Source organism: Leuciscus leuciscus, assembly GCF_965113295.1.
Source record: "Leuciscus leuciscus genome assembly, chromosome: 5".
Taxonomy (NCBI): domain Eukaryota; kingdom Metazoa; phylum Chordata; class Actinopteri; order Cypriniformes; family Leuciscidae; genus Leuciscus; species Leuciscus leuciscus.
This window is the reverse complement of record NC_138729.1, coordinates 49509966-49527452: the sequence shown is the minus strand read 5'-3', so window position 1 is coordinate 49527452 and position 17487 is coordinate 49509966. Positions and strand designations below refer to the sequence as shown.

Genomic DNA, 17487 nt, shown 5'->3' with positions numbered 1-17487 from the left:
GTGTATTCTGTAATCTGATCCATGCAATAAAACAATATTTATACTGAAGAACTAGCTTTTTCTAAATAAAATCAAGACCCTAATTTAAAGATGCTGGTCACCACTAACTAGCCAAGAAACACCAGTGCACTATTTGGGTGCTGAATAAGCTGGTATAGCTAGCAAACCAGTGAGAGTGGGTCACAGGTGTTCTCTCTCGTCCATCAAGAGCTATGAGCCAGAGGCATGTGTTCTCACAGTTTTACATCATGATCTGTCTGAGGAAATATTGGACCCTCTTCTCACTGTCACTTATCCTGGCAAAGATCAGCGTATACTGAAGTGCTATTCTCTTTCCCAAACAGTGTATTCACATCCCTAATGAAAAACTGCTAGATTGTTAGAATATTCTGCCAAGGCGTTTCATTGGCAAAAGCTTTTCCTTTTTTAGCTTCAAAATAGTAGCAATATAAATATTGAAACAAGCAGGTTTACAATTACATTATATTATAAAGATGGAGAGGGAAAAAAAAGAGCTTCATCTTAGGCACGTTCTTATGGGAAAATGAGGTAATCCTGCTCAAATCATCCACTTGTTGGCGCAGGTAAAATGTTTAAATCGTCTGCATTGCAATTGCATGTTAAATGGAGGCTGATCAATGCACAGAAAAAGGACACCAATGCAGAGCATATTAGCGTGACAAGAAATGTGATCAGTCATCATTGAGGATTGAAATAAAAAATTACAAACACATACATACATACATACATACATACAGTATGTGTTATAATATATATAAATATAAATATGTGTGTGTGTGTGTGTATATATATATATATATATATATATATATACACACACACACACATATTTATATTTATATATATTTATATTATTTATATTGTTATTTTATTTTAATTAAAATTCTATTTATATATTTTATAAATATACATATACATATACATATACATACTGGTATATACATATATACATACATATAAAAATATAAAAATATAAATAAAATTAAAAGGTCATTTAAAATAAAATAACAATATAAAACAACATTAAATAAAAAATACATTTAATAAAAATACAAAATGTAATAAAACAAAAAAACATAATAAAAATAATAATAATATTAATAATAATAAAATAAAAATAGGACAATGAAGTGTATATTCACATGACAAAATTTTTTAACCAGTCATCATCCAGGACTTAAAAATAAATTAATAATAATAATAATAATAATAAAAATAAAAATAATACAATTAAATTTAATTTAATTACATTTTGCAGATGGTTATGATGCAACATAATTTAATATGTGTGGTCTCTAGTCTACAAGGTTTCATCCTCAAAACATGTGACCTTGGTCTTACCTCTGGCTGTATGGCCTTAAAAACAGGGGCGTCCATCAGGGTAATTTGGCTCTGAGAAACACAGAAAAGACAAAAATAAAGTGTCACATTTTCACTCAAACTGAGAGAGTGAGTAATCACAGCCATGAGCTCATTTTCCAGCACTGAGTTACGGCGTACATTATGGGAAAGGACAAAATGAATGAAAACAATTCATCAAAAAAAAAATCACCACACTGAAGGTTCAACAAGGTCAGTTCAGTTCCTTAGAAGTCGAAATAATAAGACCTTGATGCATGTGAATTATGGCTAATAAACTCTCTCAAATCTCACAATCAGGCCAACTCAGAGCAAACTGTCCAGTTGTAAATCACCACTAACATTCTGCATATTATTCAGAGAACGTTTACGTTATTAATCATAGACCATCAGCTCTGTCACACTGTAGGTGAACTCCAGATGCAGAGGCTGTTTTGAAAAATATAGGAACATTATGGGATACCAGTGTATCTTTTGTGGACAAGGCAATCCCATGAAACACTGCAAATTATTGATTATAAATATTATTTAGTTTTATAGTTTATAATTAAGTTTATTTACACATTAAAGGCGCATTTCACATAAAAGGGACGATCATAAGAAAACATTACAGTAAAAAGTATAAGAAAAAATACAAATTGAATTAAAATGTATTAAAAACAAATTAGATTATTGGCTATAATTAAAATAATAAAAATATTTTTTAATTCATTCAAAAAGAAAAATATGTAGTAAAATGTTTTTCAATTTAATTAAAAGTCCTGCTGTTGTTGCAAAACAAAGACCTAATCTGTCTAAACAGGACTTTTAAGAAAACGATATGATGCATAAAAAAATTAAGAAATTAAAATTGATCAACAATAAATTAAAGTGCCCCTGTGGTGAAAATCCAGTTTTTAATGTTGTTTATATCTCTATGTGGTGTTTTAAATATGAATTTACACATGGTTTGTCTTACAGCATAAGTCAACACCATTGCTGAGTATTTTCTCCTTAAAACTGCAGTGAACCAAAGACAGTCTCAAACACACGCTTTGAAATCGCTGGTGTTTCTGACATCACAAACTACCTTGTAACCAATCAGATCAACGTGCCGACGGGCTTTCGCATATCATTAACAGCGAACTAGCAAGGAGTGTCTCGAGAGATGCCAGGTTATCCCGGTATTTTTCTGTTGATATGAAAAAACTTGTAGATTTAGCAATTTAGCGGGTGTATGATCTATATTACGATGTTATGATGAACTATCAGCCTTTATCTACTGACGTTCTGAGTTGTTCAAAGCGTTTCTGCTGATTGTTAGAAGGCAGTCTGACTCTGAGATGGAGAACGGGAAAATGGTTTGTGTAGCATTAGCAAGACATTATTAGCTTTTTGATAAGCAAAAGGCTAATCATATTAATTACCATTATGTGCGTTGTAAAGAGCGATACCATTGAGCAGCGTTTCCCTCAGTAAGTTGGCCGAGTGGATCTCTGAGCTGCTGTGAGTGAGTGGGGGCAGGGATAATTAGCATATTCATGAAGCAAGGGTGTATAGTTGCATTCAAGATATTAAGGCACAAAGATTTATTTATTTTTCACAAAAAAAAATAAAATAAATCTATATCTAATTTTGGTGATCAAACATGAGTTTTCAAGGATTAGTTCACCCCAAAATGAAAAATTTCCTGATAATTTACTCACCCCGATGCCATCCAAGATGTTCATGTCTTTCTTTCTTCAGTGGAAAAGAAATTACGTTTTTTTGAGGAAAACATTTCAGAATTTTTCTCCACACAATGGACTTCAATGGTAACCAAATTGTTTAAGTCCAAATCAATGCAGTTGATCAAAGGGCTTTAAAGTGCTTCCTCCCAGCTGAGGAACAGGGTCTTATCTAGCGAAACAATTGGTCATTTTTCACCCTTCCCTACCTTTGTGAACCGGAGAACACAGACAAATGACTTAGATAGATGACGTGACACGTGACCTCTCCAACGTGATGATGCAATGCCTGGCGCGTCGCAGACCAGCACAAGACGAACAATTGTGGTTAAAAAGTATATACATTTTTTTTTTCTTTTTTTGAAAATGACCGATCATTTCGCTAGATAAGACCCTATTCCTCAGCTGGGATCGTGCAGAGCCCTTTGAAGCACTTCAGAGCCCTTTGAAACTGCATTGATTTGGACTTCAACAATTTGGTTACCGTCGAACTCCATTGTGTGGCGAAAAATCCTGAAATGTTTTCCTCAAAAAACTTAATTTCTTTTCCACTCAAGAAAGAAAGACATGGACATCATGGATGGCATTGGGGTGAGTAAATTATCAGGAAATTTTCATTTTGAAGTGAACTAATCCTTTACTGGATACAATTATTGACTATAAGGGGACTTTAAAATGTATAAAAAAATTAAGAAGAAGAAAAGAAAAGAATGTATAATACATATAACTGGTTCATTGGTCTTAGGTGATTTAAATGTGTCTTTGTTTTACCTGATCTACTGCCCTAAACCCCCTATAAAACCAGCCAACAGACCAGTTTGACCCGGCCTGGAGATCAGCTAAGACTGGTAAAAACATGCTTCCTTAGTAATACATAAACATCAAACTACATAGCAGTGAGCACAGACTTTCAAAAAAACTTTTGTTCCAGAAGTATTTCTCTTTCATTGTGTCCACAAGGATGCTGAGTATTGGAGCTGATGAGGCCGAGTGTCAGTCAGGATGACGGTTACACAAGCGCTCGACGGCAAGGCTTTGGAACGGAGCTGTTGTTTCCAAACGGAAAGGTCCCAATCGACCAGGAAAGCTACTAATGAGACTCTCAAGGAGCTGCATCATTACAGGACAGGACAAATGATGTAGAACCCAAGATTTCCACCAGAGAAAGCATCAAATTGAACGCTGACAGTTTTACTCACTGCAAACTCCTCTGGCGTGACTTTCAGCACATCAAACACGACGGCATCGTAGCTCTTCGCATAGTCAGCGCTCGGCCCGTCCACAGACACGGAGCTGTTGCTTCCCTGAATATGAGAAAGAAGCATTACATGAAATATTACAGATGCTCCTAAACTCAAGAACAATAACAGAGAAGAGAGGGATGCATGCAAACAATGGCTATTCATAAACAAATGAAAGACAACTAGAAATCAAAACGGACCACAATTACCGTCTAACTAAATGTCCCTGTTTTTATTGTCCTGGTTGGGGTTATTTTTTGATGATGACTGTATATTATCCCTTATTTGTTCTGGTGTGGCTCTCATGTATTGACCACCAGCCGTCACAGAACACATCACGTCTGTCGTTAAAACATCCGCACAGTTCTTTCCATGGAAAAGCAAAGTTGTCGGGTTAGCGTGAGGTTTTCATCATGGCAGATGTGGGATGTGTTTCTCACGGGACGACTGCCAGCGCTGGAAAAAACCATGCAAGTTCCCAGAGCTCGATTGATCTTTGATCTGATGATAACAGCATCTGAATGAAGATGCTTGTAAAATGTCCATGTCCAAAAACATTTAATTGCCATGGTACTTTCTGATACTTTCATGTAAATAAAAAAAGAGCTGACCCTTACTTACAAAAAAATACCATGGTATTACCATAAAAATGTACCATGGAAAAACACGGTATCGGCACGATGAGGATGACAAATTCATTGATTTTAAGTTTCAGGTTTTACGTTTATCGGTCACATACACAATCACACACAGTACGCCCTGCTTTATACGACTCTCCACAGAATACAATAGACTAGATTTAAAATGTGAAAGAATGACAACACGATATAATTATATAGACTGTAAGGAGATTGAAGAAATATACATGTACATAAATATAAATTAGTATTAATATGAGTGCATAATGACAGGTGTAGAGGACTAGCAGCAACAGTCCGACTAAAATATTTGCATTTGCAATAAAGTGCATTAATGCAACTTGCAGCTGACTGATTTGCAGATATGATGAATAACAGCAATAATAATGCAGTGTAGTATTATTTTGAATCTGATGTATAGTGCACTAGTCCTTGCTGTTGGTTTTGTCGTGGTTTCCTATTTTATGAGACTTTGAAGCTCCATGGTAGGAAAATGGCAATCATTCACCATTACACCGTTTTGAAAGAAATTAATACTTGTATTCAGCAAGGATGCATTAACTTCATCAAAAGTGACAGTAAAGACATTTATAAGGTTGAAAAAGATTTATTTTACAAATTAATACTGTTTTTTTAACTTTCTATTTGAAAATGTATCATGGTTTCCACAAAAATATGAAGCAGAACAAATGATTAGAAGTGTTTCTTGAGCATCAAATCATCATATTAGAATGATTTCTGAAGGATCATGTGACACTGAAGACTGGAGTAATGATGCTGAAAATTCAGCTTTGATCACAGGAATACATTATATTTTATATTCCAAGAGAAAACAGTTATTTTAAATTGTAGTAATATTTCACAATATTACTGTTTTTTTTTGTTGTTTTTTTATCAAATAAATGCAGCTTTGGTGAGCATTTGAGATTCTTTCAAAACATCTACACGAGACCAAACTTTTGAATGGTAGTGCAAGTGCATGTATGAAAGTAACAGTTTTGCCATCTGATACCATGGTACCACCACAGTACACCTGTCAGTGGAGGATCTCTTCAGTTTGCAGGTCGTGGGCTGGTAATGGCAGTGGAAATGAGGGGTCGGTGGATGCCAGAAGCACGACCTCATTCACACTGCCTGTCATTCAGGGTCTAACCCTCATTAGAGCAATGCAATGCTCCACTGCAAACCCATAACTGTCCATCAGAGAACAGCCACCCTGTACAGGACCTAAGTGAGGACAGCAAGTGCACTGACGCAATGACATAACCCCACGAAACACAACAGAGGGTGTTTTACCAGTGCGTGACGAGGTCATTATATATAGATTGCATATACAGATTATATATGCAGATATATAGATTATATATACACATTATAATATATAATCAGCAATGTTGCTGTTTCAGGCCTGGTATTTACTTGAAGTATGCAAATAAAAAAAATTAAAAAGTCATTTACGGTATACATAAACAGTGTTATTTTAGTATCATTAAGACTGAAATGACTGAGATCATTGGGATTTGTTTTTATTTAGAATTTCCCATTTTCATTTTAAAGTTTTGGTCATTTTTGATCAGTTATTGTTGTTTTAAATGTCTATATAGTTTTATCCATTTTTTGTTATTTTAGTGCATCAAGCAACTAGCTGAAGTAAAGAAAAAAGAAAAAAAATGATATATATTTATTACATGGCTTGGTTGAATTCTAATGTAGAATGTGGTGTGTTATTTCTTGATAACAGACCGTTGCTAAGGATAACACACCGTTGCCATACAAAGCAGAGCGTTGCTATGGACACAGGATTCTAACCGTAGAGACGGAACAGACTATTTTCTTTAGCGGAAGCAATCCAATCGTTTTTAAATCAATAAACTCCTTTTTAAATCAATATTTTGTGTCAGATTATTGATTTATTTGGTAGGTAGCCATGTAATAAGCGGGATAATGTAGAGCGAGGCGGTTGTTATAGCGAATACAACCCCTTCAGGCTCATTCAAGCTCCGCTTCGCCTCAGGGTCCTGATCAGCCTGTTGGGGTTGTATTCGCTATAACAACCGCCTCACTATACATTATCCCTTACACACACATATATATATTATATATATATATATTTTTTTTTTTATATATATTTATAATTTTATAATATTTATTCCAGTATCACAGAAATGTGTTATGGTTTTAGTTACCTAGAATAACCCTGTACATGAGTCACTAAAGAACCGTATTGTTATAATTAAATAAATCACTCTTTCTGTCCTATCCTGTCATACTGCTGAAATAAGGAAATATAATTTTCAACGGTGACCACTTGAACAAAGGCAATGAGATCATAATTATTTATCAGTTAATCATTTGATTAATATATTTAAATGAGAGGAGGAGTGATTACCTCAGAGGAGGCGGAGCTAATGCTGGTGCCATCCGATAGGCCGTTTCTACGGTACATGCTGGTGAATCAGCCAATGGGGTGCAGACGCCAGGGCAACAGCGGCCCTCAGCCAGACCCCACATATGACCAATCATCCATACCTGGAGACACACAGAGGAGAAACACACACCAGTTATAGTCATGTTCAGGGCATGCACATCAAATTAGCTTCATTCTTTATTCATGTTCAAACCAATGTTTGAAAAACCATCAAATAATATAGATCGGACAATGATTAAAATTATATTGATGCATGTATCTTCAGTTCATTGCAAAATATTAAGATATATGCACTGTATAAAATATCATTAGCTTGAGAGTGTAAAGAGTTTAAAGAGTGTGTGTGTGTGTGTGTGTGTGTGTGTGTGTGTGTGTGTGTGTGTGTGTGTGTGTGTGTGTGTGTGTGTGTGTGTATGTGTGTGTGTGTGTGTGTGTGTGTGTGTGTGTGTGTGTGTGTGTGTGTGTGTGTGTGTGTGTGTGTGTGTGTGTGTGTGTTTAGGGAAAACTCTGATCCTAAGCGTCTAAGGAACTCCAAAGGGACTGGGTTTGCTCTCTTTCCCAGATGGCCAGAGGAAGTCCCAGCATACCTGACTGACCGATGAACCGCCGGGTCGGGAAAGAGCGCAACAAATAGGAAAGAATGTGACTTTTACAATGGAAATCCTCTCGGATCACTCAGGCAGTGATCAACACACTTAATGGGTTTTGGGAAAGTTCTCCACACCCAGCTGGAGATCTGAAACCCACACTTTGGTCTGAGAATCGAGAGATTTCATTTACAATGACAGATATGTTGCTGTAAAGAAAGTGTTTTAATCTCAGCTCCAACTGTGAGACGGTTTTTATCAACATTTCACTCCAAAGGAAACAATGGAAAACAGGACATTCATGCTCTTTCGAAGTGAACAGGTTTGATGCTCTATAGACTTACTCTGGCATTCACAGCTCAAGCTCCTTTACATCCAGCCAGAGAATTTACACCAACTAAACTGCAAAAACAGCTCATAGACATCATCATGCTTATGTGCTCATTAACATAAGACCACCCACATTTACATATCAACATCTTCAGTTTTATGGCCAAAGAAAATTCTTTAAAAAAAATCTAGTTCGTTGTGTTTATTACGCTATTAAACATGGCCTGTTCCTGAAGCCAAATCAGAGGAGCTGTGATGACCTCTAGTGGTCTTTATATGAGCTTATGTACTATCATAAGCAGCTCCTCAATGTTAAATCCAGTTTTTTGGCTTATTATCAATATAATGATTTGAACGCACATCATCACTTTTTAAAGCATTCATAAGATCCTTTACGGAGAGACCAAAAAAAACTAAATATGAATATAAATGAAAATAAGAATAAATACACTACTGATCAAAAGTTTGTGGTAAAAACGTTTTACATATTTTTTTAAACATTAAACGGTTCTGCTCACAAAGGCTGCCGTTATTTGATTAAAAAAATACAGTAAAACAGTAAAATTGTGAAATATTATTACTATTCAAAATGTACTGTTTTCTACTGTAATATATAGTGAAATATAATTTAGCCCTGTGATCAAAGCTGAATTTTCAGCATCATTACTCCAGTCTTCAGTGTCACATGATCCTTTAGAAACCATTCTAATGCGCGGAATTACCGCTCGAGAAACCTTTATAATTATTATTTGTAACCATCAGGATTGCATTTCTTTGATGGATAGAAAGTTCAAAAGAACAGCCTTTATTTGAAATAGAAATATTTTTAAACATTTTAAATGTATTTACCATTACATTTGATCAATGTATTGCATCAACATCCTGTTGTATACTAATATACTAAATAGCGACTACTAACAAAACATAAAAACATAACAATATAACTGAACTGTTGTAACTATTAAGAGTGTTAATGTTTGAGTCAGTCACATTTGACCACTTACAAAATTGTTGTAACACTCATCCACACCACTAGGTGGCGTCTCTCTACTACAAATTACTCAAACATGGCCTGTTATCAGAAGAGATTTGTTTACAAACCAGCCATTTAGTGTTTATATCACTTAAATCACATCAATATTCAACTCATTCCCATATAAGTACCACATACTGCATGCATATTAGCTTAAACTGAAAAATGGTTATGTACCTGTAATATTTAAATAATATATAATCCTACATAATATTTGTTACGTGTTGTGAAACCACTAATAACTGAGACAACTAATGTCAGTGCTTCAATTGTTAATTTTTGTCTCATTTAAAATAACTACATTTATTACAAATTATAGGATCAGCATAACACACTATGAGTGACAACTAAACTTTCAATATATTTGCAGGTTTAAATAATAATCCCAGTGTTTCGCCCTGAAGAAGAAAACATTTATAAAAATGAAAAATGAAGAAGTCATTTCTGCTTGTATAGATCTTTTTGTACCATAAAGCATTCTTGAGTTAACCCTGATGAACCTGTGTGTGTGTGCGTGTGCGTGTGCGTGTGCGTGTGCGTGTGCGTGTGCGTGTGCGTGTGCGTGTGTGTGTGTGTGTGTGTGTGTGTGTGTGTGTGTGTGTGTGTGTGTGTGCGTGTGTGTGCGTGTGCGTGTTGTCCAAAGTCTTCCCGACTCAGCTCAATTTGAGACGGCTCTTATTTGTAACTCATTCAACAGCACAACCCCAAACCCTCCGCCTCCATCACTCCAGAGCCTCTGATTATAATCTGAAAGCGTTTCCTATATTATCTGCGATGTAATCCCCCATGAGTCAGTGATAATGCTATCTCACACACATCAGTGTTATACTGGATCATCAGCGCAGCAGTCTGTCTGACATCACCCGCTTCAGACGCCATCTGGACTGAGCGCGGGTGTGAAAGCCATTAAGTGTTTCCAAGGAGACGCACATTAGTTTGCCTCCCGCTTTCACTCAGTCCACTTCAACAGAGAGGGTGCCTCCATGTTTTTTGTTATCCACAATACATACTTAAAGAATGAACTTCACTTGAGGGGCTTCATGAACACCTGCCGGATCCTTTTGACAACATCTTCAGCAACTACATCTAGTGCACTATAGTATATTAGAGGTTAATAGAGTACAGTATATTATATTATAGCACAGTAGCCTATTTTATAGTATAGTAAACAGTAGAATAGTATAGCATAGCATATATTAGTATAGTATGATATACAGTAGTAAGTATAGTATAGTATAGTATAATACACAATAGTATATTATACAATAGTGACGCAGACGGGTCTCGATGTAGAGTTTAAAATGGGTCTAAAGTGTGCATTTCCTGGATGTCCGAATCGTGAGAAACCAACGAGAAAACATAAAAGTGTCGCATAAAAAGTATTCTCGCCGCTTGATAAACTTAAGGTTGAGCCACTGTAGTCACTTGGACTATTTTAACGACGTCTTTCCTAACTTTTCTGGGCCGGCAGATATCGATTACCTAGAAGCCTATGGAGGAGTGAGACAGCTCTCAGATTTCATAAAAAATATCTTAATTTGTGTTTCGAAGATGAACGAAAGTCTTACGGGTTTGGAACAACATGAGGGAGAGTAATTACTGACAGAATTTTCATTTTTGGGTGAACTAACCCTTTAAGTGTTTGTTTGCAAGTTCCCAGCATGCACTGCAGCATGAATAAACTATGCTGTGACTAATTGGATTATTGTCTCACTGTTTGCTGACTTTTGTCAAAATTATGTAGACTTGATCTGTCACATTGAGGTAAAAAGGTGGAGTTGCGTGACAGGTAATTGATTCAGGGTCCTGGTCATGTGTTATAGAGCAGTGACAGGCAACAAAGAGACATTTTTCAATATTAAAGACTCTGAGACACACACTCCTGTTCATTGCATATTAGTCATCCACTTTGTCGTCCATCTCACCCCTTTTTTGTCACCCTCAATCTCTTTAATTATCCCTCATCTCTCGCATGTCTGAGAGATGCTGTAATTATACGGCTCAGTCTGCAGTGCTATTAAACTCTCTCCGGGATCTGTCCTCACAGTCACTGAGAGAAGAAACTGCAGCCATGGTCTGCACCAGGGATTCAGCAATATACACATGTTGTCCAATACTAAAAGTGCTGTAAGGGATTTAGAGTAGGGGAGAGCCGGGACAGTTGAAACACTTTTCAGATAAACGTCGCTTTCTAAGATAAGGTTACAGATATACACATACACACATATATATATATACAGACCCTTCCAAAAAATTAGAATATCAAAAGTTTATTTATTTCCATAATTCCATTCAAAACGTTAAACTTCCATAGATTATAGATTCAGGGCCCACAACTTAAACGATTTCAAGGACTTGCACCTGCCCACACTGCCAAAATAACCAAAACCTGGTTCAATGACCATGGTATTACTGTGTAATTACTGTGTGATTTCATGTAATAGTCTAATTTTTTGAAATCCTGTTTTCGTGGGTTTTATGAGCTGGAAGCCCAAATTATGTACAAATAAACAACTAAATACTTGAAATCGTTTAAGTTGTGGGCCCTGAATCTATAATCTATGGAAGTTTAACGTTTTGAATGGAATTATGGAAATAAATAAACTTTTCCATGATATTCAAATTTTTGGAAAGGGTCTGTATGTATATATATATATATATGAGCGGGGCAACTGAAACACAGGGGTGGGACAGATGAAACATAACAGTTTAAACGGCAACTATTCATCTAATGCTTGTTTTTATAAACAATACCTGACAAGAACCTTATGTACATATTGTTACAAACATATTTTGTAATTTATTTTAATTTAAAGGTTCATATTAACCATTTTTGTTCTGTCGCCCAATAAACAATAGGCGATAAGCCTATGCACATTTTGTAATCTTTCTAATAGGCTATTTTGACAAAGACAGACAAATACGTTTACAATTCATTTTCTTACATTTCTTCCTTGAGTCATATTGAGTGTTTGCTAGTTGAATAGCCTGTTATTATTATGAAGAAAACGAGGTCAACTGGAAGACGATAAATGAAATTTTGTGAAGATTGAAGATTCGACAATTGATGATTATTAAAGATATAACATGTGTTGCGTAATTGAAAATGAGTTTGCATTAAAAGAAACACAAGTCTAGGAACAGTATATGATTCTACGAACAGTATGACCAGGTTTAACTGGCAGGAGGCGCTGTCGGGACAGTTGAAACAAGTGTTGTTGGACAGCGCCCCCTGCCAGTTAAACCCGGTTTACCCTTAAACTAAAAAACTCTGATATTGCACACTTAAGGGGGTGTGTTGCAGTACTAATACACCTGCCATATTATCATTACAATGGCACATGAAACAATAAATACAACTTGTCAGTCCTAAAATACCCTTTTCACAAGATGTGAAATAAGTCTCTGATGTCCCCCAGAGTGTGTGTGTGTGTGAAGTTTTAGCTCAAAATACCCCACAGATATTTTTATATAGCATGTTAAAATTGTCACTTTTTGAGGGTGAGCAAAAACACGCAGTTTTTGTGTGTGTCCCTTTAAATGCAAATGAGCTGCTGCTCCCGGCACAGAGGGTTGAGTTTCAACAGCTTGTGTGTGCGTGCGTGCGTGCGTGCGTGCGTGCGATAACATCACACTGAAAACTTAAACGTTTCGCCTTTTATGTTCAAACCGTAGTTTGACAAAGATGGAGAGACTCAAGAAAAAGTGACAACATGTATGTACCTTTTAGAGAAGCTTGTGTAGTCCCTACCAGCCGTTTGTTGTAGTCCTTAAAAAGAGATTTCTGTAAAAGAAAATATCTCCCTTTGCTTTGAACTTTGAGCGTTGTAACTTTGCAGATTTTGTTTAAGCTCAAAAAGCAACATTACACACTAACTAAAGTTTAAAAAAAAGTTAAATAACAACCACCCCTTTAAAAATCCCCATGACCTGTGAAAGCCATTGAAAGATATGATGGCTGAAGGCAATGAAATGTTTATTAAAGGTGCTATATGTAGAATTGAGAAATCCTTGTTATTAGCGACACCGGTGGCCGTTAAGTGAACTGCAGCAGCTCGTGCTCACACACTTGCACAATGCACACGTAACGCACAAGACAGTGAACGTGATTCAAGACCCAGATATACTCACTAGCAAAGATTTTCCATTTCATTTAATTTGTTATAAAAAAAAAATTGATATATAGATATAGATATAGATAGTACTGAATGACAGCTTGCTTATTTTGCTCAAGATAAGGATTTATTAAGTCCACATGTCATGCAAACAAGAAACTCTGCTTCTAACCGCAGCTCGAGGCTGTTGTTTCAACCACAACACTCTGAGATGCTGTTTGCGAATGTTCGTTGGAACGATGGTTTCAGGAAACACCGACTCGTTGAGCTATGCTGATAATGACGGATGCTTTTAGGAAACTCACCCCAGATCAAACCAGCCGGTGAAGTTGACAACGCTTCCTTCTCACAGCTGACTGGAGAAAAACACTGTAGATGACAGTGCAGGAGTTTCCTGCCTTCTGCGGCTCTCATCAGAATGAAACTGGCATTCATGACGCAGGATGTAGATGTAGAGCAGTGATATTAAAGCAGCACAAACTTCACTGCAGGCCAGGTGTCCATATCTCTTTACACGGCAGTGTGTGATAAAATAACATTAACATATGACCGCCCATTTACACATCACATTCAGCAATGTGGCCTGTTTATATTGTTTTTGAACATAATTATGTGTCAGCAGTGTGTGAACGCAACCATCCTATTGTGGTAAAAATCCATCCACTCCGTTTGTCATTTTCCCCATAAATCTGAAACAGTAGCTGCGTTTACATGGACACTTATAATCGGATTGACGGCTCAATCAGACTAAAAAAACCTTCATGTAAACACCTTGATCGATCCGATTGAGCTCGATCCGAATGAAATTTCGATCGGATTGAAAGGGGTGGTTTATCCCTTTTGTAATCCGATCGAGAGAACATGTAAACACTTGATCGGATTGAAAACCGAAACTGAAAGGACTGCGCATGTGCGATGATGTTAAATAGCGTAATGACGTATGACGCGCGGAACGAGCTGTTCTTCCTGTTGAATAAAGTGTCATATTAATAAGTTTCCCGCCATTCTAAAATTCTCATTTCACTCGCGCGTCTGTGAAGTGGAGCAGGACAACGTCCCACCAGTCCTTGTTTTGGATTCTCATCCACAGACGACTGGTTTTGGCCGCGGGGAGGGGCATTTTTACTGCGTGATCAATAAGCAGCACGGCTAAACGGTTAATATGCTCTAAATTATGACCAGAGACAAATTAATATTACGTCTGCTGTTTAAAACAAATAAAAAACCAATAGAGGAGAAATTTATGCGCGAAAAGCGGGAAACTCTGTATATTCGTGCAGTGTGCGCATGTCAAAACATCAGATCCGATTTGAAACTTGTGACATATAAACGCGCACATCAACCCGATTACTTTATTTATCATTCATGTAAACACCTTGTTCAGATTCATCAATCGTATTGATTTCATTCCGATTATGTCCATGTAAACGTAGCTAGTGTCTCAAAATGAGCCGTTCAGGAATGTGCTCCAATGTGACGTCACATGGTAACAGACTAGCACAGAATCTGCCCTATTAGCTTAGCTCCTCCCCTGAGTGAGATGTACACAGTCCGTCATGTTAATCTCCTCGCCAGCATTTAACAGCTGCATTCAAGTGAGAAACGTATTCTTTAAAAGAATCTCTATTAAAGCTACTAAAATTATTCAGTTGCAAGGCGGGTGCCAGTAAGTCTGGGCTACCTCGCAAGAAAACAAAGTAAATTAACATTTGAACTAGGGCTGCACGATTAATCGTATTTTAATCGCGATAACGTTATCTGCCTCTCTCCATTCATTTTAAATAATCGTCGCGATATTTGCCCGCTCGTTATTTATAATGAAAACGCTTTTTTTCTTGCATTTAAGTCCCAACTAGCGATGATGTTTGTGGTTGCCAGATCTAAATATCTTAAATCCCCCAAATCACCCAAACAGAGCTTTTCTCCTACATTTTATGCCCAGTGTTTTACTAAATCTGTGCAATCTGGCAACCCTGCGCGCGCGCTCTACACTGCGGAAAAAGCACTGATCTCCACAGCGATATTCTGTTTGCATGAAATTGTTATACAGCCAGTCTGTTTCTTCACAAGACACTTGTGGTGTTTGTGTGACTAAATCTGTTTCTATTCTAAATGAGTTTCAATGTTCTATTTTTTAAAGTTGAGGTTTTTACCAGTTTTCATGATGTGAATCAGTTGAAAATGACAGCCACTGACAGTTTTCAGTGTGTATCAAGCAACAAGTGGACTATTTTTCTTTGCAGAACGAATTTGCTGAGCGATCTGGATCTGTACTTTGTCTCATTTGCAACCGAAATGTGTCGCTTAGAAGATCTATTGTGAAGACGCATCACAAAGCGCTCATCAAAATCATGCAATTTATATTGACTTGCTGTCTGATAAAATTGTCATAGTTGGTTAAATGAAGTCTGATGGTTTGAAATGAACACCTGCCAACCCGCCAAATGCGGCTAAAAAATGAACTTTGGTGGGTTACTATGTTTACTCAATTCGTGTAAGCCAAATCTGCGCACTTGAACACACACGTCACTACACAACAAATAGCGGTGCTTGTTCACTTTCATTGAAACAATTCATGGGTTTCATCAGGTCCCTTTCCACAGGTGTATAAAATCAAGCACCTAGATTATGAATGCAGACTGCATTGTGCTTGATTAATACACCTGTGGAAAGGGACCTGATGAAATCCATGAATAGCGTAGATTAAAAAGCAAAGCATTTGGTTAACAGAAAAGACATTGATATTTTACAACATCCTACATGTTCTTTGTATTGTATTGATCTGTTCACCTAAAACACATTTTTGGTTAAAAAAAGATGATAATGAATGAGGGAGGAGATTGCTGGATGACAGGCCTTTGTTTGAATAAGAAATGAATGTATGAAATCCAAATTTTAATATAGCCTTATATAAATAAGCAGTGAAATTATTATTTTTGGCTAGTAGAAATTCTGAATTAGCTGGTAACTTAAATTTTGTAGCCAAATTGGCCAGTGGGTGAAAAAGTTAATTTCAAACTAATATATATATATTTCTCTTTCTCTGTAGTTTCTCAAATGAGAATAATCGTGATTAATTATCGCGATTATAATTTGAGCAAAATAATCGTGATTATCAGATTAACCATTATCGTGGAGCCCTAATTTGAACTCTCTTGCTATATTACCATCCCCATTCGAGACACGATCACACTTGAGATGATCACCTCCCAATTTACACATCATTCCCTTCACCCATCCCTACCTGAATTCACCCCAAAATCTATATTGTTTAATATGAACAATTATCACACATTACATGTTTGGTATCATTTGAAATGTCTCATTCCCAAAGAAGTAAACTAAAAGTTAATAAGGCATTTAAGAGTTTAAAGATATCTTGTTAACTGCTGTGGGTGTGGCCTCCATGTAAATCAACTTCGGTTCCTAGTAAGTCTGGGACGGTGATTAATGCAAATTCCCACTGTGAACTCTTGTTGAAATGTTGAAACTCTTGTTGTACTCATTTGAAAAGAGGTTTCTGCCTTGGTCTGAGTATTTAGGGACATGCTGATGAAGGCTCGGGGCGATTTGTAACTCTCCAAGACTCTCAGCATTTGATGTTTTGTATTTATTATCTTTGAACTGATTATGAAATTGGCATGATACATTTACCTGACATAATAAATTGTTACATTTGATTTTATTCTGACTTGCTCTGAAATAGTTTTCCCAAGTAGATTAAACGGACTCGTATGTTACCTCAGATCTGCGTCAGATTAGTGATGACTAATATTTGGCAGTAATTCAAGTGCACTTGGTTTTGCAGAGACAAGAAGGGAATTTCCGTTTAGGGCAGCAGATGCTGTTTGACCAACCTAAATTTGGGTGTGTCGTACCTGTTTTAATTTAATGTTGCTTTAGATAAGTGTGCATGAGAAATCACGGCATGGCCAATCCAAAGCTATTATAAGAGAAGTAAAGTTGGTCGACTTATATAGTGGCCATACCTCTGCTGAAGTAAACGTTACTTTAAATTCAAGTGTAAGC

The 17487-nt window shown here is 36.5% G+C and overlaps 1 protein-coding gene across 2 annotated transcripts in view; it reads right to left on the bottom strand.

Annotated features, from left to right (window-relative positions):
- The window catches only part of LOC309499703 (ras-specific guanine nucleotide-releasing factor RalGPS1), a 156733-nt gene that overhangs the window by 128156 nt on the left and 11090 nt on the right, over positions 1-17487 (bottom strand). For both annotated transcript variants that reach the window (XM_082171110.1, XM_082171109.1), the window contains exons 2-4: positions 7355-7494; positions 4286-4390; positions 1363-1413 (exon numbers count right to left, since the gene is read on the bottom strand). In XM_082171110.1, coding sequence (XP_082027236.1) covers positions 1363-1413; positions 4286-4390; positions 7355-7411 — 213 coding nt within the window. In that variant the 5' untranslated portion in view covers positions 7412-7494. The remainder of the gene's footprint in view (positions 1-1362; positions 1414-4285; positions 4391-7354; positions 7495-17487) is intronic.